Below are 23,315 nucleotides of genomic sequence, written 5' to 3' on the forward strand. Positions count from 1 at the left end.
AAATAAGCAAATACATCCAAAGCAGCACTTGACACCAAACACCTTGGCTGGAAGCTGCTCCTGCTGGCAGAGGGCTGGCAGGAAGGTGGCAGCTCCCAGGCCCAGAGGCACCGCCTGGGTTGGCGTCCAAACAACATCCCATTGAGGATGGGATGGAGATGCGAGAGAAGCCAAACCTCCTGACACCAGTAGTCCGTCCTGGCTTCTGCAAAGCACAGCCGTGGCTCGGCACTGGCTACCACCCCTCCTTTCCAGAACACCTCAGCCGTCACCACGAGCTGTGCCAGGCCCCCAGGACCCAGGCCTTATGCTCCCCTTTGGGGACTAAGCAGGGAGGGCAGTGAGCTGGGCTACCTGCACCAACCCCACTGAGCACACACGGTCGTGGGCAGCAGGGTGAAGGACAGCCCAGGAGAGAGCTAGGGAAGGCGGAAGTGGTCAGATCCAGTTAACAACAGATGGCAAATGGCATTATTTATTATCTCAAGTCCTGCAGAGAGCCCTTCCCCAGGAACAACACCCTCCTCCAGCTCGCTCCCGGTTCCCCCGGGTGCAGAGGGATGGATAGGAGGAAAGCTCTTTCTCTTATTTATGTTTAACCTCAACACCTTATTATTCTTTGCACAAACTCCCCAGATTTGATGGCTGCAATAGTCCTCTGGTTCTCACCCGAAAAAGGGCTCTCCTTTCCGTACTCCCCAGCCACCTGCAATGCCAGACTTTGGCCTGGGCTCAGGCGACCCATTCTCCTTCTCCAGCTTTAAACCCCACAATGTCAATCCAAAGCACCACACAAGCTCACTGGGTTCTGTCAAACCATTTTTAACAATGGCTGCACCCATGTCTTACTTTTCTTGGCAAACCATCTTTGCCTAAAATCCCAATTTTGCCCCTGCTGTGAATACACCTTCCTGTCTGCCTGCACACCTCTTGCCCCCAAACCTCCCAATGGTGAAAATGAAATACTGTTGGTTCCTGGGGGTTCAGCTCATGGGATGCCCTGTCCCCACCTCGGACACGGTGCTGGTGGCCGTCCCTCCCTGCTCCACCCCACTCGGTGTCCCCTTCCCTGCCGTGCTGGCACCACGTCCCCGCATAGGGGCACCGTCACTCGGCTCCCAAAACGTTGCCCAGGCATGGTGGCAGCTCCGACCCAAATTTCCTGGGCTCTGATTAAATGTCTGCTCCCATGCCTGCCGCCACAGCTGCCTGGCTCCCCAGGGATGCGGTGCTCTCAGCCCATGCGGCACCCCGCTCCCATCGGCTAGCAGACCTGAGTGTTTATCACTCATACGTTTAGCCCGAGATGAACTTCAGCTTGGATGTGCTCAGCCCGGCTGCTGAGCCATGCAAGCAGCCCCTGCACACCACTGTCCTGCTGCATGATGTGTACCACCGGCACGCTGCCCTGCACCCAGGCACAGCCCCAGCACCTGTCCCCACCTTGCTTCACTGCTCCCAAGGCCAGCTCTGTCCCCGAGCCCAAGCGAGAGGGACAGAGCTGACGGGCAACAAAAAGCAGGGCGCAACCATCTTACGTGGCAGGTTCCCTCGCTGCCAGAAAAAACAAGTCCTGCTCCTCCTCCCTGGGCCACTGATGTCCTCACTGTCATCTTCGCTTCCTCCCCAGCTCCACAATTAGGACAGTGTTAATAAGCTTTTACTGGGGGGGGGGGGGGAAGGAAAGTTGCTGGTGAGAGGAAGCTTTGCAGGGGGAAGGGAAGAAGCATTCCTGCCGCAGTCATCAGGCAACATTCCCCTTCCTCTTGCTCACGCCCTTGCTGACCTTTGGCTCAGTCTGCCAAAGCTATAAAGGAAAAGGGGAAAAAAAAAAGAGACAGAGAAACTAAAAAGCAAGAAGAGCTGAAAGGACAGGCAGAAGCAGAGATGTTATCTCGCCTCTGATAATGATTTATCGCCAAAGGATGGGTGGATGGAGGCAGGGAGAGCTAAGTGCAGCGGCAGCAGCACAGAGGGAGCCACCAAGGAGGAAGGAATTAGGGGCAAGGGACTGAGATTGCACATGGGCACGTCTGTGCTGATGAGCAGGAAGGGGAAAAAGCCACAAAGAGCACTACTAAACCTCACAAACCCATCCCGAGGCAATGGAGGGATTCCCATGGCTAGTGGCCAGTCCCAAAGTGGCCAGGCCACAAGGACCAGCCCTGCCCTGCCCTGGGACACCAGCCCAGCTTCATGAAACCCACTAAGGGACGTGTATCCCAAGAGCTGAGTTCCAAAGATAGCAACTCTGGTACCGATGTGCTGGTGCACTAACACAGGAGAGCAAAAACCCAGAGTAAAGTGCCTGTCCCTGCTGGAGGCCCTCACTGTGGGTCGGGGACGGGCCGAGCGGGGTTGTGCTGGCAGCCACCTCAGAGCCTCTGGGTCCTGTTCTGGGCTGGCCCCATTGTCCTGGTTTCAGTTAGGACAGAGTTAATTTTCCTCCTAGTAGCTGGTAGGGTGCTATGTTTTGGATTAGAATGAGAAGAGCGCTGATAACATGCTGATGTTTTAATTGTTGTAGAGCAGTGCTTACACCAAGCCAAGGACTTTTCAGCCTCTCTCTGTCCTGCTAGCGAGCAGGCTAGGGATGCAGCAGGAGCTGGGAGGGGACAGACCCAGGACAGCTGACCCAAACTGGCCAAAGGGGTATTCCATACCATCTGACGTCATGCTGAACAACATATAGGGGTGGCTAGCCGGGGTGGAGGGGGGGCCGGCTGCTCGGGGATAGGCTGGGCATCGGTCAACAGGTGGTGAGCAATTGCATTGTGCATCACTTATTTCGTACACATTATTACTATTAATACTATTATTATTATTATTATTGTTGTTATTCTTTTCCCTGTCTTAATAAACTGTCTTTATCTCAACTCACAGGCTTCACTTTCCCGTTTCTCTCCCCCATCCCAGAGAGGGAGGGGGGAGGGTGAGCGAATGGCTGTGTGGTGTTTGGCTGCCAGCCGGGCTAAACCACAACAGTCCATTTGGCGCCCAACGTGGGGCACGAAGGGTTGAGATATCGACAGATTTGACCAGAGTGTGTTAAACTAAAATTGGTATAAGTATTCGACCTGCTTAATAGTTGCTAGTCACAATGTTGGTTACCTTAATCTCAAGTCTGCTGTGTCTGTTTCCCAAATTGAGTTTTATAGCACGTTACTTTCTGTATGTGCTCCCTGTCGTGCTGTTTATCCTTTCCGGGCCCTGGTTTAAGATTGTTATGGTACTGTGTGGTGTAACGATGGCTTATGAAATGATGAGATTTCTGGTCATGACTCTAACCTGGTATTTGTACTCAGCACTGTCGTCGACTCTATACTTCGGAAACCATATCTCAGAAACTCTTAGCAATTACACCTATTGCCTTTTTTCATCAGGGAGTCAGTCTCTGGAGGGGACAGGGGAAGATATTTTTTCCTACCTGTTCACTCTCCCTTCCTCCTTCACCACCCTCTTATCCCCCGAGCTAGTTACGGTAGCTCTCCAAGATGTTGAATATCCTTGGGATACTCAGACCAGCATGTTCTTGTTGTTATGTCTCCTGAATGCGCTTCAGGTTTTGTTTAAGGTTAAACAACTACTTAGGAATCTCATCCGGAGATCTGTCTTGAGGCGGGATAGTTGCGAGTGGCAGGGAGTGTGGGAGGATATGGGCAGGTTTCTAGGGCAGTGGGCACCTCCAGTGTTTTGGACATTCACCCCTGAACAACTGCAAAATCCTAAAAAAACTGGTAGAATGCTTGAAAAAAAGGTGTCATGACTGGCAGTTCCAAAGTGACACAAATCACTGTGGCGTGCTGGGGTCTGGCTTGTGCCTATCGAGCTGCAATTGATGCTACTATCAACCTAGTGACAGACCCCGCGGCCGTTCCAGTCCCGGCTCCCGCAGCCGTTCCAGCTCCCGCAGCCGTTCCCACTCCTGTGGCTGGGTCAGAGAAACGAACTGTAGCAGTGCAAGTTGCCCCGGCAGAGGGTATTCCAACCCCTGTGGCAGACCCTGTAGCTGGGTCAGAGAAGCGAGCTGTAGCAGTGCAAGTTGCCCCTGTAGACAAGGTGAAAAAATGGTATAGAGACTCAGGTCGTTTAGAACGCAGAAAGTCTTCTGCTAGGTCTAGGTATGGAGAAGACGGGCCTGGGCCATCAAGTGTGCAGGAGGATGAAGATGAGGATGAGGATGTCAGTAAGTCAACAGTAACTACCCGAACCCTATACCAGCGTGAGCTACGAGATGTGCGAAAAGATTTTCGTCGCTGTATAGGTGAACAGCTTGTCACCTGGCTGCTCCGGTGCTGGGACACTGGAGCCAATGGTGTGAAATTAGAGGGCAGGGAAGCCAAGCGGTTGGGATCCCTTGCTAGAGATGCAAGCATTGACAAAGCAATTGGAGATGGAGCACGATCTCACAGCCTCTGGAGGCGTCTCCTGTCAGCTGTGAAGGAAAGGTATCCCTTCAAGGAAGAACTTGTATGTCTACCAGTCAAGTGGACCACCATGGAGAAGGGAATTCAGTACCTGAGGGAATTAGCCGTACGGGAAGTAATTTATAAGGACCTAGACGACGCACAAATATCCACAGATCCAGATGAAGTCCAGTGTACTCGACCCATATGGCGGAAGTTTGTACGGAATGCACCATCATCATATGCCAGCTCATTGGCAATAACCTGGAAAGATGGTGACGAACCCACAGTGGATGAAGTGGCTAAACAACTCCGGCAGTACGAAGAAAGTCTCTCCTCTTCCCTACAGGCCTGCGTCTCGGCTGTGGAGAAACTGTCTGAAGAGGTCCACCAATTTAAAGAGAATTTATCTTCCCCCCCACCTGAACGAACCAGTGGCCACCAACTAAAAGAGAATACTTTGGAGAAACTGTCTGAAGAGGTCCACCAATTTAAAGAGAGTTTATTTTCTTCCCCACCTGTACAAACCAGTGTCTCGGCTATTAGGGGTAAACGTGCATCTGTGCAAAGAAGACAATATGGTGGGTACACACCCTGCGCCACCCTGTGGTTTTACCTACGTGACCATGGAGAGGACATGAGAAAATGGGATGGAAAATCTACTGAGACCCTAGAGGCACGGGTACGTGAGTTGCAAAAGAAAACAATCGGGAGAAAGGGGTTCTCTGAAAAGTTTGCTGCTCCAACTTCCAGCAGGCAGTCCTTTAAACACAGAAACGAAGATTCTGACCAGGACTAGAGGGGCCCTGCCTCCAGCCAGGGGGAGGAAAGGGACAATCGAGTTTATTGGACTGTGTGGATTCGATGGCCTGGCACGTCTGACGCACAGAAGTATAAGGCTCTAGTAGACACCGGTGCACAATGTACTCTAATGCCATCAAGCTGTAAAGGGCCAGAGCCCATCTGTATTTATGGCGTGACAGGGGGATCCCAGCACTTAACTGTATTGGAGGCTGAAGTGAGTCTAACCGGAAATGAGTGGCAAAAGCACCGTATTGTGACTGGCCCGGATGCTCCGTGCATCCTTGGCATAGACTATCTTAGAAGAGGATATTTCAAGGACCCAAAAGGGTTCCGCTGGGCTTTTGGCATAGCTGCCTTAGAGACAGAGGACATTAAACAGTTGTCTACCTTGCCCGGTCTCTCAGAGGACCCTTCTGTTGTGGGGTTGCTGAGGGTTGAAGAACAGCAAGTGCCAATCGCTACCACAACTGTGCACCGGCGGCAATATCGCACCAACCGAGACTCCCTGATTCCCATCCACGAGCTAATTCGTCAACTGGAGAGCCAAGGAGTGATCAGCAAGACCCATTCACCTTTTAATAGTCCCATATGGCCAGTGCGAAAGTCTAATGGTGAGTGGAGACTAACAGTGGACTATCGTGGCCTGAACGAAGTCACGCCACCACTGAGTGCTGCAGTGCCGGACATGCTAGAACTCCAGTACGAACTGGAATCAAAGGCAGCCAAGTGGTATGCCACAATTGATATTGCTAATGCATTTTTCTCCATCCCTCTAGCAGCAGAGTGCAGGCCACAGTTTGCTTTCACTTGGAGGGGAGTCCAATATACTTGGAATCGGCTGCCCCAGGGGTGGAAACATAGCCCTACCATTTGCCATGGACTGATCCAGTCTGCGCTGGAGCAGGGGGAGGCTCCTGAACACCTGCAGTACATCGATGACATCATTGTGTGGGGTGACACTGCAGAGGAAGTTTTCGAGAAAGGGAAGAAAATAGTCCAAATCCTTCTGAAGGCCGGTTTTGCCATAAAACAAAATAAAGTTAAAGGACCTGCACGAGAGATCCAGTTTTTAGGAATAAAATGGCAAGATGGACGTCGTCAAATCCCAATGGATGTGATCAACAAAATAACAGCTATGTCTCCACCAACTAGCAAAAAGGAAACACAAACTTTCCTAGGTGTCGTGGGGTTTTGGAGAATGCATATTCCAAATTACAGTCTGATTGTAAACCCGCTCTACCAAGTAACCCGTAAGAAGAATGCTTTTGAATGGGGCCCTGAGCAACGACAAGCCTTTGAAGAAATTAAGCAGGAAATAGTTCATGCAGTAGCCCTTGGGCCAGTCCGAACAGGACCAGATGTAAAGAATGTGCTCTACACCGCAGCCGGGGAGAATGGTCCCACCTGGAGCCTCTGGCAGAAAGAACCTGGGGAAACTCGAGGTCGACCCCTGGGGTTTTGGAGTCGGGGATACAGAGGATCTGAGGCCCGCTATACTCCAACCGAAAAGGAGATATTGGCAGCATATGAGGGAGTTCGATCTGCTTCGGAAGTGGTCGGTACTGAAGCGCAGCTCCTCCTGGCACCCCGACTGCCGGTACTGGGTTGGATGTTCAAAGGAAGGGTCCCCTCTACACATCATGCAACTGATGCTACATGGAGCAAGTGGGTTGCACTGATTACTCAGCGGGCTCGAATAGGAAACCCCAGTCGCCCAGGAATCCTGGAAGTGATTATGGACTGGCCAGAAGGCAAATACTTTGGGATATCATCAGAGGAGGAGGTGGTCCGTGCTGAAGAAGCCCCACTGTACAACAAGCTACCAGAAAATGAGAAGAAATATGCCCTGTTCACTGATGGGTCCTGTCATATTGTGGGAAAGCATCGGAGATGGAAAGCTGCTGTATGGAGTCCTACACGACGAGTTGCAGAAGCTGCTGAGGGAGAAGGTGAATCGAGTCAGTTTGCAGAAGTGAAAGCCATTCAGCTGGCTTTAGATATTGCTGAACGAGAAAAGTGGCCAGTTCTCTATCTCTATACTGATTCATGGATGGTAGCAAATGCCCTGTGGGGGTGGTTACAGCAATGGAAGCAGAACAACTGGGAACGCAGGGGCAAACCCATCTGGGCTGCTGCATTGTGGCAAGATATTGCTGCCCGGGTAGAGAACCTGGTTGTAAAGGTACGCCAAGTAGATGCTCATGTGCCCAAGAATCGGGCTACTGAAGAACATCAAAACAACCAGCAGGTGGATCAGGCTGCTAAGATTGAAGTGGCTCAGGTGGACCTGGACTGGCAACATAAAGGTGAATTATTTATAGCCCGATGGGCCCATGACACCTCAGGCCATCAAGGTAGAGATGCAACATACAGATGGGCTCGTGACCAAGGGGTGGACCTGACCATGGACACTATAGCACAGGTTATTCATGATTGTGAAACATGTGCTGCAATTAAGCAAGCCAAACGGTCAAAGCCTCTTTGGTATGGAGGACGATGGCTGAAATACAAATATGGAGAGGCCTGGCAGATTGATTACATCACACTCCCTCAAACCCGCAACGGCAAGCGCCACGTACTTACAATGGTGGAAGCAACCACCGGATGGCTGGAAACATATCCTGTGCCCCATGCCACCGCCCGGAACACTATCCTGGGCCTTGAAAAGCAAGTCCTATGGCGACATGGCACCCCAGAAAGAATTGAGTCAGACAATGGGACTCATTTCCGAAACAACCTTATAGACACTTGGGCCAAAGAACATGGTATTGAGTGGGTGTATCACATCCCCTATCATGCACCAGCCTCCGGGAAAGTTGAACGATACAATGGACTGTTAAAGACTACACTGAAAGCAATGGGTGCTGGGACATTCAAAAATTGGGAAACACATTTGGCAAAGGCCACCTGGTTAGTCAATACTAGGGGATCTGCCAACCGAGCTGGACCTGCCCAATCAAACCTGTTACGCACTGTAGAAGGGGATAAAGTTCCTGTAGTGCACGTAAGAAACATGCTGGGTAAGACAGTCTGGGCTACTCCTGCCTCAGGAAAAGGCAAGCCCATTCGTGGGATTGCTTTTGCCCAGGGACCTGGATGCACTTGGTGGGTAATGCAAGAGAATGGGGAGATCCGGTGTGTACCTCAAGGGGACCTAATACTGGGTGAGAATAGCCCATGAGTTGAATTGTAGTATGTTAATTATCATATAACACTGTATGTCATCGCTACCATGGTTGCTATATATCATAGATGAAAATGGTGATTAATTAGAAGGTATTGGAAAGAGTGTAACCTGAGCATGACATAAATGGTATGGAATAAGGGGTGGATATCTGTCCTGGTTTCAGTTAGGACAGAGTTAATTTTCCTCCTAGTAGCTGGCAGGGTGCTATGTTTTGGATTAGAATGAGAAGAGCGCTGATAACATGCTGATGTTTTAATTGTTGTAGAGCAGTGCTTACACCAAGCCAAGGACTTTTCAGCCTCTCTCTGTCCTGCTAGCGAGCAGGCTAGGGATGCAGCAGGAGCTGGGAGGGGACAGACCCAGGACAGCTGACCCAAACTGCCCAAAGGGGTATTCCATACCATCTGACGTCATGCTGAGCAATATATAGGGGTGGCTAGCCGGGGTGGAGGGGGGGGGCCGGCTGCTCGGGGATAGGCTGGGCATCGGTCAACGGGTGGTGAGCAATTGCATTGTGCATCACTTATTTCGTACACATTATTACTATTAATACTATTATTATTATTATTATTGTTGTTATTCTTTTCCCTGTCTTAATAAACTGTCTTTATCTCAACTCACAGACTTCACTTTCCCGTTTCTCTCCCCCATCCCGGAGAGGGAGGGGGGAGGGTGAGCGAACGGCTGTGTGGTGTTTGACTGCCAGCCGGGCTAAACCACAACACCCATGCAACAGGATTAGCTGAAACAGCAAAAACCAACAGCAGCGGCACGAAAAGCCAGCCCTAAGCCATTGAACGGGAATGGTGTGAGTCAGGGTCCCAGCTCTGCGGAGTGAGCAGGCATGGATCAGCCGTTTTGGGGCAGGAGAGCTGGAAGGCTCTGGCTCACCCACATCAGCCGTGCTACAGGGTCTTCATCTCCAATGAACAAAACCACTCGGACAGAGCTGTCCTCTTACGGAATAGATGTATTTTTAAGAAGCAAGTTTACGTCTTGGTATAATCAGTAAAAGCTTTTTATGGAGCCATTCTGTAGCAAAAAATATTCCCAATATGGGAAACTCACATCCTTCAACATGTCTTTAGATCGCTGCCGTGTCCCCACATAGTGGCAAGACAACGAGAACGACTGTGACAGCACGGTGAGGGCAGATGAGAGCGGGTTGGGAAAAATCCTGGCAGAATCAGGGCTGGATTGTGTCATGGCTGTGATGGGAAGTAGGGGGGAACGTGGGCTCTTCCAGACGCCAGGATCTTCCCGATGAGGTGACAAATACTGCTGTGGGCAGAGATTTTGGGGAAGTTCCACTATTCTTAGCACCCCTCTCCCACTTCCTCCGCTAGATGCGTGCCTCATCACGATGCCCGGACACTTTCTCACTGTTGCAGTCACTGTCTGTGAACTCTACCCACAGCATTACTGCGAAGGCAAAATGTTTATAATGTGTTTGCATTCAGAGAAATCTTTCCATGCGTGTAAAAAGTCATTACTGGCAATTTTTTCCCCTCTCCCTCTCCTTTCCTTGCCCAAGGTCTAGTGGAGAACTTATTTTGCAGTGAGTTATTTATGGCCCGACAGAAGTGCTACTGACAATTTCAGACTCACAGCTCCAACCCTGGGCGATGAGACAGACTTCTTCCTAAGAAAGTCCTCTACACGCACCAGCAGGAGACAAAACCATCTTTAAAACAGCATGGAGGAAAGTCCTCTCCTGCTCTTTTGAAGGTTAACACTTGAGTTTCCTTTCCCATTTGTCCCCAGTGAGGTTTCTGCCCCCAACCTGTACTATGCTCACCTCATCCAGCTCTGAAATGTCCCCAACCCTGATGGCAGGGCTGGGTTTCCACTGCATTAGGTGGTCCCCTATGTCATTACTCCCTCTCTCTTTCCTCCCCTCAGTCTGTCTCATCTATTCAGTTGGCTTCACCTGCTTTTAAGAAGCTTTCTTAGCTCCTTTGGTGGGGATTTTTGCAGTGGTGGGATTTGCAAACCTAAACATTGGGTTTGCAGTCCCAGTTGTCGGGCTTTGCAAACCTTTTGACAAAGGGGTCCTGCTTGGAGCACGTGCTTTTCATTACCAGAATCACACCAGGCAGGAAGAGCCAAGTGTCCCTGCAGGCATCGGTACTCTTAGGGTGAGAAGTGTTCATAGGGGTAAAGCAAACATCTGGGAATCACACAGCACGTATCTACGAATCACGGACACTGCAATTCAATGGCTTGTCCTGAAGGTGGAGAAGGAAAACCTCTGAAGGCATTACCTCCCTGAGGCAGGTATAAATGGGGCAGACGAGGACTCGAAAAGGTTCTCCGGTGCTGCTCCTCATGGTGCCGAAGACCTCGCAGAGGAAGGTGATGAACCCCAGCCAGCGCTCCACGTCCCGCTGCTGCAGCTCCTCCCGCATGGTGAAATCCTTCTGCAAGAGGGACAGAGACGACAGGCTGCATCAGCAAAACCGCATCGCCAGGGGAGAGGCAACGGCTGTCTAGATGGAGAATTAGGAGGAAATTGAAACTCAGGGTGGGGGGAGGAAGACAGACAGACTGACTCTTTAGTAACAGTGGGGAAATTACTCAATGCCAGTGGAGTGGCTGGAATTTAACTACAGCAAAGCCACCAGAAGCAGGTACTGTAGAAACAACGCCAGCCTCTGCAATGACTGCCACGGCTTCCCCCTGCCCGGCCCTTCCCCTTGAATGGACTTGGGGACTCTTTGCCATATGCGCAACCAAAATTGAATGAAAGTGACCGCAAGTGGCTCAAATGCAGTGCCTGGGGGATGCGATGGATGCTGGTGGCCGGGCTAGGCTTGGTGGTCCAGCATCTCCAGCAAAGGTAGCTCCGAGCTGGTGTCGGGCCGGGGGCTTTCCAACGCTCTGCCTGCTCCCTGGGGTCTCACAGACTTACAGCAGAGCCTGGCTGCCTGCCCACCCAGGAGAAGATTAGGGGAGCACAGAGTTGATATTAAAAGGTCACCCTGCTCCTGAGCTGATGGTTGCCATGACCAAGGATTATGAGGATGACGTTATTTATGGAGCAACACTGGGAGCGAACGAGCAGGGAGGCAGCTGTCTTCCCCATCAGTCCTCCAGCCAGGGAGGAAAAAAGGGTTTGCCCAAAGGCAGGACATGAAAAGGGGTATGTGTGTGTTGGGAGCATGTGGCAACGAGCAAGGAGGAACAGAGAAAAGCAAATAAAAAACTTTCCAGAGGGCACCACCACTACGTGGGATGGCACCAGAGTGTGCGCACCACTCGGAGCCGAGAGGTCTTCCCTGGGCTCTGAGCGATGCTGCGGAGCCTCTTGCAAGACGTCCCACATGAGTTCACTTGTCTGTCTCCATAGTGACCTTTCCTTGGTATTAAAAATTAGTAGGCACTAAGTAGGGGAAAATCAGAGACCAAGACAAGTTCGTTCTCAACAGCCTGTGTTCCCAGCACGGCTTGCACAATGTTTTAAATCCAGCAACTAAATAAATTATCCTGTATCTTTTTCATCTCAGTTTAGTCCTACTGCCCGAGACAAAGGCTTTGCTGCTCCCAGTGCTCCAACCTGCAGCTGCACTCTGTGGAGCCAAAGATATAAAAGCCACCACACCAAAGATCGCTCTCATGCCCCGGACAACACATGGGAGTCGTTTCTTTTGAAGCAAAGGTAAGTAAAGCAGCTACTAACGAATGTCAGGCAAAAGCACAATAATTATTTTCATGACAGCACTGTATGCATAGAAGATCCAAGAAAGGAGCTATTTATATGTTTCACTACAAAAGGAAAAAAAAATTTGCATATGCAGGAAAAAGACTTGTAAAATACCCAAGCCACTTATTAACCAAACAGTGATTACTAATTCCTCTCTACACCCATTTCTATAAGGCAATTGCCCAACTGTGTCTGTGACTGAAATCAACCTGCAGCCAAACACTGTTGGGTCTCTTCAGGCTCTCTGGAGTAGTTTGCAAAGCTCTTCCTTTCGTTACTCAGCTGCTCACAGGCCGGCGGTGGAGGAGAGCTATTTGCCAGCTCAGGTTATCACCCCAGGGTTATTGAATTGCTCATTCTGGAGTCTTTGCTTGACTTTTAATGGCAAAGAAAACCAAACCAAAACCAAAGAGAAATGTCCTCCTGACTACTGAGCAATTAAAGCCAACGAGAGCATCCCGTGCCCCTTGGCTGCACTGAGGGAGCCTCCAGCCCTGCTCCTCTGCATGGCCACTCTTGCTGGGTGCCAAGGCTCTTCCTTGATGCCCTGAGACCTCCCATGGCCATCCTCCAGCAGGGGCCGCCAAAAAAGTGCCTGGGCATCGCCTGTTTTGAGATCCCTGGTGCACACTGGGGAGTTCCTAGCTGCTCGGGATAACCACACCGGGCTTCAGGTGGATGAGCCAAGAACAGGTGAGGAAAAAACCTCCCCATGTATGTGACAGTCCCTCCGTCACCCCTAGAAGCCACCCTAAAGGAGCCTTGCAGGTTAGAGGAGGGATTTATGGTGCCGACGGGTGGGTTTGTTGCCAGTTCCAAGGCTGCAAGGAGAAAGCATACCTTTCCTGGTTGAGCCTGGCAGGGTGCTGCCGTTCACTGGAAGCAACCTGTGGCAGGCCGCTGGGAAGAGAAAAAGCCTTTCTGTGCTATCAGCTTCAGGCAGAGCCTCAGCCTTGCCCAGAAGAGCCACCGTGATGTTCCCATCAAGGCTGGGACAAGCTGCAGCCAGGGCAGGCTGCGGGAGGCCGGGGCATGGAGGCAGCCTCTGCAGAGCCTGCAAACTTTTGCTCAGTGCCCTTTGCAAACACCCATGTGACTACTACAGGAATGCTCCCAGCCTGAGAAAACAGTTAGATTTCTCTTCTGTGATAACCCCCCTTCCATTTCTTTGTTGTGAACTCTTCCCCCAGGGCTTTCCTGGAGGCCACCACCACAGGGGACCAGCCTCGCAGCCTCCACCAGTGCCATATTGTGCGAGCGCCTTTACTCGCAGCCAGTTATTTACGTGACTCCATCCCCTGCCGAGGAAAGCACGCCGAGTATTTCAGTGACATGCCACCTCTGAACAACTTTATTTAATGTGGTGACGGCCACGTTGCCAGTGCCCCAGAACCCTCTCCACAGCTGAATAATCTGTAACATCTGAGACGGAAACCTCGGTAGGGCTGAGATGGGGATGACGGCAGCCTCCAGGAGCAGACAAAGCGCAGGGAGAACATTTCAGGTTGCGTTAGCAAGACTCCCATGCCACAGCTCTGCGTGGAAATGGGGGAAAGCCTTGCTGGAAAAGCCATTAGCAGGCAGCCTTGGCATCTGTTTAGACAACTGGGCTCCACTGCTGCCTCTGGCTGCATAAGCATCGCTGCACCCTTGTGCCTGATGTGTCCCTCTGCAGAAGGAGGGATGATATGGATTCCTTTGAAAAAGTAGGAAAAGCACCTTGACAGAGGTAGGAATTAGGTGTTTTGGACCATGTCTGTCTACAGGCAAGAGTTGGGCTCCCCAGGAGCCAAACTTCCACGGCAGCTGGACTCGCTCTGGGCATGGAGAACACGCAGAGCAATTCAACCAGGTCCCCAAGGAGTTAGCCACCAAAATAGATGAGCTGGACCAAGGCAGTGGGAGAAGGGAAGAGCCATGGGGCTGCACAAGCAGGGACAAACCCCACGTCCCATGCTGTCAGGTCTGACCCACAGACCTCTGGATCGCAAAACCCTTCAGAAACGGGCTGAACCCAGACGGCAGAGTCACTGCCCTGCCCCGTGAACTTTATTTGCTCTGGAAATGCCTCATGGAGTTATACAAAAATAACCCGTGGATTGGCCTGCCCCATGCTTAGGTGGAGAAGTCAGTGCAGTAAGCAAATTATCTTTCATCAATTTGGCTGTATTTTTAAACACGAACTATATTACTAATTTGGGGGTGCCCTGGCCTGTAGATAGGCTGAGTGCATTTACTGGATGACCTTCCTCCAGCACCTATAGTTTAAAATAAAATGTATTCATACCAGGTAGCAGGGTTGGCCTCACTTCTCCGCCTGGTTTGGGAGAAGAGCTCATTAGGAAACCCTGCAGCAAGTGGGGGAATGCCAAGGAGACCTGTGAAGGGGCTCAGACAGGACAAGTTCGGGGCACAACCCAAAAGGCTGAGCATATTCTTCACATTGGGACCCTCCATGCATGAGGGGCAGGCCAGGGATGGCCCATGCCCATGCACTACAAGGATGGGCACACCCTCGGACACGTCTTGCATGGCAAGGAGTCCTTGAGCTGAAGCTCCTGCCAAGCTTCTGCCAGCAAGGGATGCAGAAAATGCTGTTGGTGTGCGGCTCTCTACTCTTGCACCCAAGTCAAAGCCCTCTTCTCATCTGGATGCACCTCATGCAATGCTATTGCTTCTTGGCCCAGGCATGGCATCTCCTAAAGACCAGGCTCAAGACAGAAGAGCCCCAAGGAGAGGAGAAAAATCCCTCCTCTGCTCCTCTCCTACTGTTGGTGGGCAGCAGCAGCAAGCAGGACGAGGAGCAGCGCTGCATCTTGACCATCGGACCTAAGCCCTTGCTCCAGCACCGACAGCTGCAGCCAAAACCCATCCCTGGGGAGTTTGCCATACTTTTTAAAGATGAGTCCCAAATAACTCTGCCCCAGAGCTGGGCCCACTGATGCATGGCTGGCTGTGTCAGCAGCGAGTTAGAGGGCAAAAGTTTACCATGGGATAAAAATGAGTTAAGTTAAGCATCACCACCTTCTGATGGAAAAAAACCCTACACATTTGGGCTTGTTGCTCTGTAAACACAGGGCTCTTCCTCTGGCAGCTTTGCTGTTTACTCAGTCATTGTCAAGGAGGCAGGAAATATTGAGTCAGAAATACTGCGCAAAAAGAAATATATAATGCTCAGGTATCGGCGCTATATAAAAAGCTGAGAGACGCTGCACTAAATAGTTGGTCTTGCTGGCAATGTGCTACAAAAGGTTGGAGCCTTAAAGGGCTGCGTGGAAAGGGCCTGAGATAAATAAAACGGGTTTGAGGAGCTCCTAAGCACGATGGCAGCAGAGGAGAAGATGTCTGCTCCCTCCCTGCGTCCTCCCAGAGAAAGCCATTGTGGCACACTCAGCACCACTGCCTTGTTTCCCTTGGATGTGGGCTGTAATTTAAATAATTCTTGCACTTAGGTCCCAGGTTGGGTCAGGCTCTGGAGCACAGCTTTGCTTCCTGGGGAATACAGCCCAGCTAGGTGTGCTTGGTGTATGCAGAAGAAGGTCAGGAGGCGCTTGGGCCCCACTGCCAAAGCTCCTGTGCTGTCTTCATCCCTGGTGACTGTGGGACATGAGGGGGGACCGGCAGCTCTTCCACGGGCTCTCTTCCTCTCCTCCAAAAGCAGAGCTCCTGGCCCTGCCTGTGCCCAAGGACCACACCAAAATCCCACCACGCCATGCCTGCCCAGCACAGACAAAAAGAAAAAGTGGAGCTAACAGCTTCCGAGCAGAGAGCAGGACTTGGCAATAGCAGCACAGGAGACTGAGATTTATTTTCAGTCCTGCGTGGGCTCCCATCACCTCTGTACCCTGATTTCTCGGCTGGCAAGTGGGAACAATTTACTCATCTTCCTCTGCACAGCACTTTGGGGTGTGTGACTGAGACATGCAAATTGTAACAATTATTATCACTCCAACAAAGGAGCTATTGACATTTAAAGCAGATAAACCCTTTAAATTACAGATGACACTGTAACCAGCCTTGCAAAGGTCTGGGCTTCACCCAGCCATGAGGTATTTCACTCCCATGGACTTTCATCACGGTGTTTCCTCGAGCTGGATCTGCAGCTGGGCGAGTGCGCACCCATCTCTTCTCGGGCAGTCCTGGTGTCCTGGTTTCAGCTAGGACAGAGTTAATTTTCCTCCTAGTAGCTGGTAGGGTGCTATGTTTTGGATTAGGATGAGAAGAGCGCTGATAACATGCTGATGTTTTAATTGTTGTAGAGCAGTGCTTACACCAAGCCAAGGACTTTTCAGCCTCTCTCTGTCCTGCTAGCGAGCAGGCTAGGGATGCAGCAGGAGCTGGGAGGGGACAGACCCAGGACAGCTGACCCAAACTGGCCAAAGGGGTATTCCATACCATCTGACGTCATGCTGAACAATATATAGGGGTGGCTAGCCGGGGTGGAGGGGGGGGCCGGCTGCTCGGGGATAGGCTGGGCATCGGTCAACGGGTGGTGAGCAATTGCATTGTGCATCACTTATTTCGTACACATTATTACTATTAATACTATTATTATTATTATTATTGTTGTTATTCTTTTCCCTGTCTTAATAAACTGTCTTTATCTCAACTCACAGACTTCACTTTCCCGTTTCTCTCCCCCATCCCGGAGAGGGAGGGGGGAGGGTGAGCGAACGGCTGTGTGGTGTTTGGCTGCCAGCCGGGCTAAACCACAACAGTCCATTTGGCGCCCAACGTGGGGCACGAAGGGTTGAGATATCGACAGATTTGACCAGAGTGTGTTAAACTAAAATTGGTATAAGTATTCGACCTGCTTAATAGTTGCTAGTCACAATGTTGATTGCCTTAATCTCAAGTCTGCTGTGCCTGTTTCCCAAATTGAGTTTTATAGCACGTTACTTTCTGTATGTGCTCCCTGTCGTGCTGTTTATCCTTTCCGGGCCCTGGTTTAAGATTGTTATGGTACTGTGTGGTGTAACGATGGCTTATGAAATGATGAGATTTCTGGTCACGACTCTAACCTGGTATTTGTACTCAGCACTGTCGTCGACTCTATACTTTGGAAACCATATCTCAGAAACTATTAGCAATTACACCTACTGCCTTTTTTCATCAGGGAGTCAGTCTCTGGAGGGGACAGGGGAAGATATTTTTTCCTACCTGTTCACTCTCCCTTCCTCCTTCACCACCCTCTTATCCCCCGAGCTAGTTACGGTAGCTCTCCAAGATGTTGAATATCCTTGGGATACTCAGACCAGCATGTTCCTGTTGTTATGTCTCCTGAATGCGCTTCAGGTTTTGTTTAAGGTTAAACAACTACTTAGGAATCTCATCCGGAGATCTGTCTTGAGGCGGGATAGTTGCGAGTGGCAGGGAGTGTGGGAGGATATGGGCAGGTTTCTAGAGCAGTGGGCACCTCCAGTGTTTTGGACATTCACCCCCGAACAACTGCAAAATCCTAAAAAACTGGTAGAATGCTTGAAAAAAAGGTGTCATGACTCTGGCAGTTCCAAAGTGACACAAATCACTGTGGCGTGCTGGGGTCTGGCTTGTGCCTATCGAGCTGCAATTGATGCTACTATCAACCTAGTGACAGACCCTGCGGCCGTTCCAGCTCCAGCTCCTGCAGCCATTCCTGTTCCAGCTCCCGCAGCCGTTCCTGTTCCAGCTCCCGCAGCCGTTCCAGCTCCAGCTCCCGCAGCCGTTCCTGTTCCAGCTCCCGCAGCCGTTCCAGCTCCAACTCCCGCAGCTGTTCCAGTTCCGGCTCCCGCAGCCGTTCCAGCTCCAGCTCCCGCAGCCACTCCAGCCCCTGCAGCTGCTCCAGCTCCTGCAGCCGCTCCCACTCCTGTGGCTGGGTCAGAGAAACGAACTGTAGCAGTGCAAGTTTCCCCGGCAGAGGGTATTCCAACCCCTGTGGCAGACCCTGTAGCTGGGTCAGAGAAGCGAGCCGTAGCAGTGCAAGTTGCCCCTGTAGACAAGGTGAAAAAATGGTATAGAGACTCAGGTCGTTTAGAACGCAGAAAGTCTTCTGCTAGGTCTAGGTATGGAGAAGACGGGCCTGGGCCATCAAGTGTGCAGGAGGATGAAGATGAGGATGAGGATGTCAGAAAATCAACAGTAACTACCCGAACCCTATACCAGCGTGAGCTACGAGATGTGCGAAAAGATTTTGGTCGCTGTATAGGTGAACAGCTTGTCACCTGGCTGCTCCGGTGCTAGGACACTGGAGCCAATGGTGTGAAATTAGAGGGCAGGGAAGCCAAGCGGTTGGGATCCCTTGCTAGAGATGCAAGCATTGACAAAGCAATTGGAGATGGAGCACGATCTCACAGCCTCTGGAGGCGTCTCCTGTCAGCTGTGAAGGAAAGGTATCCGTTCAAGGAAGAACTTGTATGTCTACCAGTCAAGTGGACCACCATGGAGAAGGGAATTCAGTACCTGAGGGAATTAGCCGTACGGGAAGTAATTTATAAGGACCTAGACGACGCACAAATATCCACAGATCCAGATGAAGTCCAGTGTACTCGACCCATATGGCGGAAGTTTGTACGGAGTGCACCATCATCATGGGCCAGCACATTGGCAATAACCTGGAAAGATGGTGACGAACCCACAGTGGATGAAGTGGCTAAACAACTCCGGCAGTACGAAGAAAGTCTCTCCTCTTCCCTACAGGCCTGCGTCTTGGCTGTGGAGAAACTCTCTGAAGAGTTCCACCAACTTAAAGAGAATTTATCTTCCCCCCCACCTGAATGAACCAGTGGCCACCAACTAAAAGAGAATACTTTGGAGAAACTGTCTGAAGAGGTCCACCAATTTAAAGAGAATTTATCTTCCCCCCCACCTGAACGAACCAGTGGCCACCAACTAAAAGAGAATACTTTGGAGAAACTGTCTGAAGAGGTCCACCAATTTAAAGAGAGTTTATTTTCTTCCCCACCTGTACAAACCAGTGTCTCGGCTATTAGGGGTAAACGTGCATCCGTGCAAAGAAGACAATATGGTGGGTACACACCCTGCGCCACCCTGTGGTTTTACCTACGTGACCATGGAGAGGACATGAGAAAATGGGATGGAAAATCTACTGAGACCCTAGAGGCACGGGTACGTGAGTTGCAAAAGAAAACAATCGGGAGAAAGGGGTTCTCTGAAAAGTTTGCTGCTCCAACTTCCAGCAGGCAGTCCTTTAAACACAGAAACGAAGATTCTGACCAGGACTAGAGGGGCCCTGCCTCCAGCCAGGGGGAGGAAAGGGACAATCGAGTTTATTGGACTGTGTGGATTCGATGGCCTGGCACGTCTGACGCACAGAAGTATAAGGCTCTAGTAGACACCGGTGCACAATGTACTCTAATGCCATCAAGCTGTAAAGGGCCAGAGCCCATCTGTATTTATGGCGTGACAGGGGGATCCCAGCACTTAACTGTATTGGAGGCTGAAGTGAGTCTAACCGGAAATGAGTGGCAAAAGCACCGTATTGTGACTGGCCCGGATGCTCCGTGCATCCTTGGCATAGACTATCTTAGAAGAGGATATTTCAAGGACCCAAAAGGGTTCCGCTGGGCTTTTGGCATAGCTGCCTTAGAGACAGAGGACATTAAACAGTTGTCTACCTTGCCCGGTCTCTCAGAGGACCCTTCTGTTGTGGGGTTGCTGAGGGTTGAAGAACAGCAAGTGCCAATCGCTACCACAACTGTGCACCGGCGGCAATATCGCACCAACCGAGACTCCCTGATTCCCATCCACGAGCTAATTCATCAACTGGAGAGCCAAGGAGTGATCAGCAAGACCCATTCACCTTTTAATAGTCCCATATGGCCAGTGCGAAAGTCTAATGGTGAGTGGAGACTAACAGTGGACTATCGTGGCCTGAACGAAGTCACGCCACCACTGAGTGCTGCAGTGCCGGACATGCTAGAACTCCAGTACGAACTGGAATCAAAGGCAGCCAAGTGGTATGCCACAATTGATATTGCTAATGAATTTTTCTCCATCCCTCTAGCAGCAGAGTGCAGGCCACAGTTTGCTTTCACTTGGAGGGGAGTCCAATATACTTGGAATCGGCTGCCCCAGGGGTGGAAACATAGCCCTACCATTTGCCATGGACTGATCCAGTCTGCGCTGGAGCAGGGGGAAGATACTGAACACCTGCAGTACATCGATGACATCATTGTGTGGGGTGACACTGCAGAGGAAGTTTTCGAGAAAGGGAAGAAAATAGTCCAAATCCTTCTGAAGGCCGGTTTTGCCATAAAACAAAATACAGTTAAAGGACCTGCACGAGAGATCCAGTTTTTAGGAATAAAATGGCAAGATGGACGTCGTCAAATCCCAATGGATGTGATCAACAAAATAACAGCTATGTCTCCACCAACTAGCAAAAAGGAAACACAAACTTTCCTAGGTGTCGTGGGGTTTTGGAGAATGCATATTCCAAATTACAGTCTGATTGTAAACCCGCTCTACCAAGTAACCCGTAAGAAGAATGCTTTTGAATGGGGCCCTGAGCAACGACAAGCCTTTGAAGAAATTAAGCAGGAAATAGTTCATGCAGTAGCCCTTGGGCCAGTCCGAACAGGACCAGATGTAAAGAATGTGCTCTACACCGCAGCCGGGGAGAATGGCCCCACCTGGAGCCTCTGGCAGAAAGAACCTGGGGAAACTCGAGGTCGACCCCTGGGGTTTTGGAGTCGGGGATACAGAGGATCTGAGGCCCGCTATACTCCAACCGAAAAGGAGATATTGGCAGCATATGAGGGAGTTCGATCTGCTTCGGAAGTGGTCGGTACTGAAGCGCAGCTCCTCCTGGCACCCCGACTGCCGGTACTGGGTTGGATGTTCAAAGGAAGGGTCCCCTCTACACATCATGCAACTGATGCTACATGGAGCAAGTGGGTTGCACTGATTACTCAGCGGGCTCGAATAGGAAACCCCAGTCGCCCAGGAATCCTGGAAGTGATTATGGACTGGCCAGAAGGCAAATACTTTGGGATATCATCAGAGGAGGAGGTGGTCCGTGCTGAAGAAGCCCCACTGTACAACAAGCTACCAGAAAATGGGAAGAAATATGCCCTGTTCACTGATGGGTCCTGTCATATTGTGGGAAAGCATCGGAGATGGAAAGCTGCTGTATGGAGTCCTACACGACGAGTTGCAGAAGCTGCTGAGGGAGAAGGTGAATCGAGTCAGTTTGCAGAAGTGAAAGCCATTCAGCTGGCTTTAGATATTGCTGAACGAGAAAAGTGGCCAGTTCTCTATCTCTATACTGATTCATGGATGGTAGCAAATGCCCTGTGGGGGTGGTTACAGCAATGGAAGCAGAACAACCGGGAACGCAGGGGCAAACCCATCTGGGCTGCTGCATTGTGGCAAGATATTGCTGCCCGGGTAGAGAACCTGGTTGTAAAGGTACGCCAAGTAGATGCTCATGTGCCCAAAAATCGGGCTACTGAAGAACATCAAAACAACCAGCAGGTGGATCAGGCTGCTAAGATTGAAGTGGCTCAGGTGGACCTGGACTGGCAACATAAAGGTGAACTATTTATAGCCCGATGGGCCCATGACACCTCAGGCCATCAAGGTAGAGATGCAACATACAGATGGGCTCGTGATCGAGGGGTGGACCTGACCATGGACACTATAGCACAGGTTATTCATGATTGTGAAACATGTGCTGCAATTAAGCAAGCCAAACGGTCAAAGCCTCTTTGGTATGGAGGACGATGGCTGAAATACAAATATGGAGAGGCCTGGCAGATTGATTACATCACACTCCCTCAAACCCGCAACGGCAAGCGCCACGTACTTACAATGGTGGAAGCAACCACCGGATGGCTGGAAACATATCCTGTGCCCCATGCCACCGCCCGGAACACTATCCTGGGCCTTGAAAAGCAAGTCCTATGGCGACATGGCACCCCAGAAAGAATTGAGTCAGACAATGGGACTCATTTCCGAAACAACCTTATAGACACTTGGGCCAAAGAACATGGTATTGAGTGGGTGTATCACATCCCCTATCATGCACCAGCCTCCGGGAAAGTTGAACGATACAATGGACTGTTAAAGACTACACTGAAAGCAATGGGTGCTGGGACATTCAAAAATTGGGAAACACATTTGACAAAGGCCACCTGGTTAGTCAATACTAGGGGATCTGCCAACCGAGCTGGACCTGCCCAATCAAACCTGTTACGCACTGTAGAAGGGGATAAAGTTCCTGTAGTGCACGTAAGAAACATGCTGGGTAAGACAGTCTGGGCTACTCCTGCCTCAGGAAAAGGCAAGCCCATTCGTGGGATTGCTTTTGCTCAGGGACCTGGATGCACTTGGTGGGTAATGCAAGAGAATGGGGAGGTCCGGTGTGTACCTCAAGGGGACCTAATATTGGGTGAGAATAGCCCATGAGTTGAATTGTAGTATGTTAATTATCATATAACACTGTATGTCATCGCTACCATGGTTGCTATATATCATAGATGAAAATGGTGATTAATTAGAAGGTATTGGAAAGAGTGTAACCTGAGCATGACATAAATGGTATGGAATAAGGGGTGGATATCTGTCCTGGTTTCAGTTAGGACAGAGTTAATTTTCCTCCTAGTAGCTGGCAGGGTGCTATGTTTTGGATTAGAATGAGAAGAGCGCTGATAACATGCTGATGTTTTAATTGTTGTAGAGCAGTGCTTACACCAAGCCAAGGACTTTTCAGCCTCTCTCTGTCCTGCTAGCGAGCAGGCTAGGGATGCAGCAGGAGCTGGGAGGGGACAGACCCAGGACAGCTGACCCAAACTGGCCAAAGGGGTATTCCATACCATCTGACGTCATGCTGAACAATATATAGGGGTGGCTAGCCGGGGTGGAGGGGGGGGGGCCGGCTGCTCGGGGATAGGCTGGGCATCGGTCAACGGGTGGTGAGCAATTGCATTGTGCATCACTTATTTCGTACACATTATTACTATTAATACTATTATTATTATTATTATTGTTGTTATTCTTTTCCCTGTCTTAATAAACTGTCTTTATCTCAACTCACAGACTTCACTTTCCCGTTTCTCTCCCCCATCCCGGAGAGGGAGGGGGGAGGGTGAGCGAACGGCTGTGTGGTGTTTGGCTGCCAGCCGGGCTAAACCACAACAGCAGCCAGCAGTAGTGGGGGGTATTACCCGTCTGCATACCCAAAATAACCCTGTCATCCCAAAATGAGCAACTGAGG

General features: G+C 50.7%; 1 protein-coding gene across 3 annotated transcripts in view; it reads right to left on the reverse strand.

Moving 5' to 3' along the window:
- Nucleotides 1-23,315, reverse strand: part of LOC121062928 (CBP80/20-dependent translation initiation factor-like) — a 162,429-nt gene that overhangs the window by 14,775 nt on the left and 124,339 nt on the right. For 2 of the 3 annotated variants that reach the window (XM_040543225.1, XM_040543226.1), the window contains exon 10: nucleotides 10,662-10,817. The exons of the other annotated variant lie outside the window; for it this stretch is intronic. In XM_040543225.1, coding sequence (XP_040399159.1) covers nucleotides 10,662-10,817 — 156 coding nt within the window. The remainder of the gene's footprint in view (nucleotides 1-10,661; nucleotides 10,818-23,315) is intronic. 3 annotated transcript variants of the gene reach the window in all.

Source organism: Cygnus olor, assembly GCF_009769625.2.
Source record: "Cygnus olor isolate bCygOlo1 chromosome W unlocalized genomic scaffold, bCygOlo1.pri.v2 SUPER_W3, whole genome shotgun sequence".
NCBI lineage: Eukaryota > Metazoa > Chordata > Aves > Anseriformes > Anatidae > Cygnus > Cygnus olor.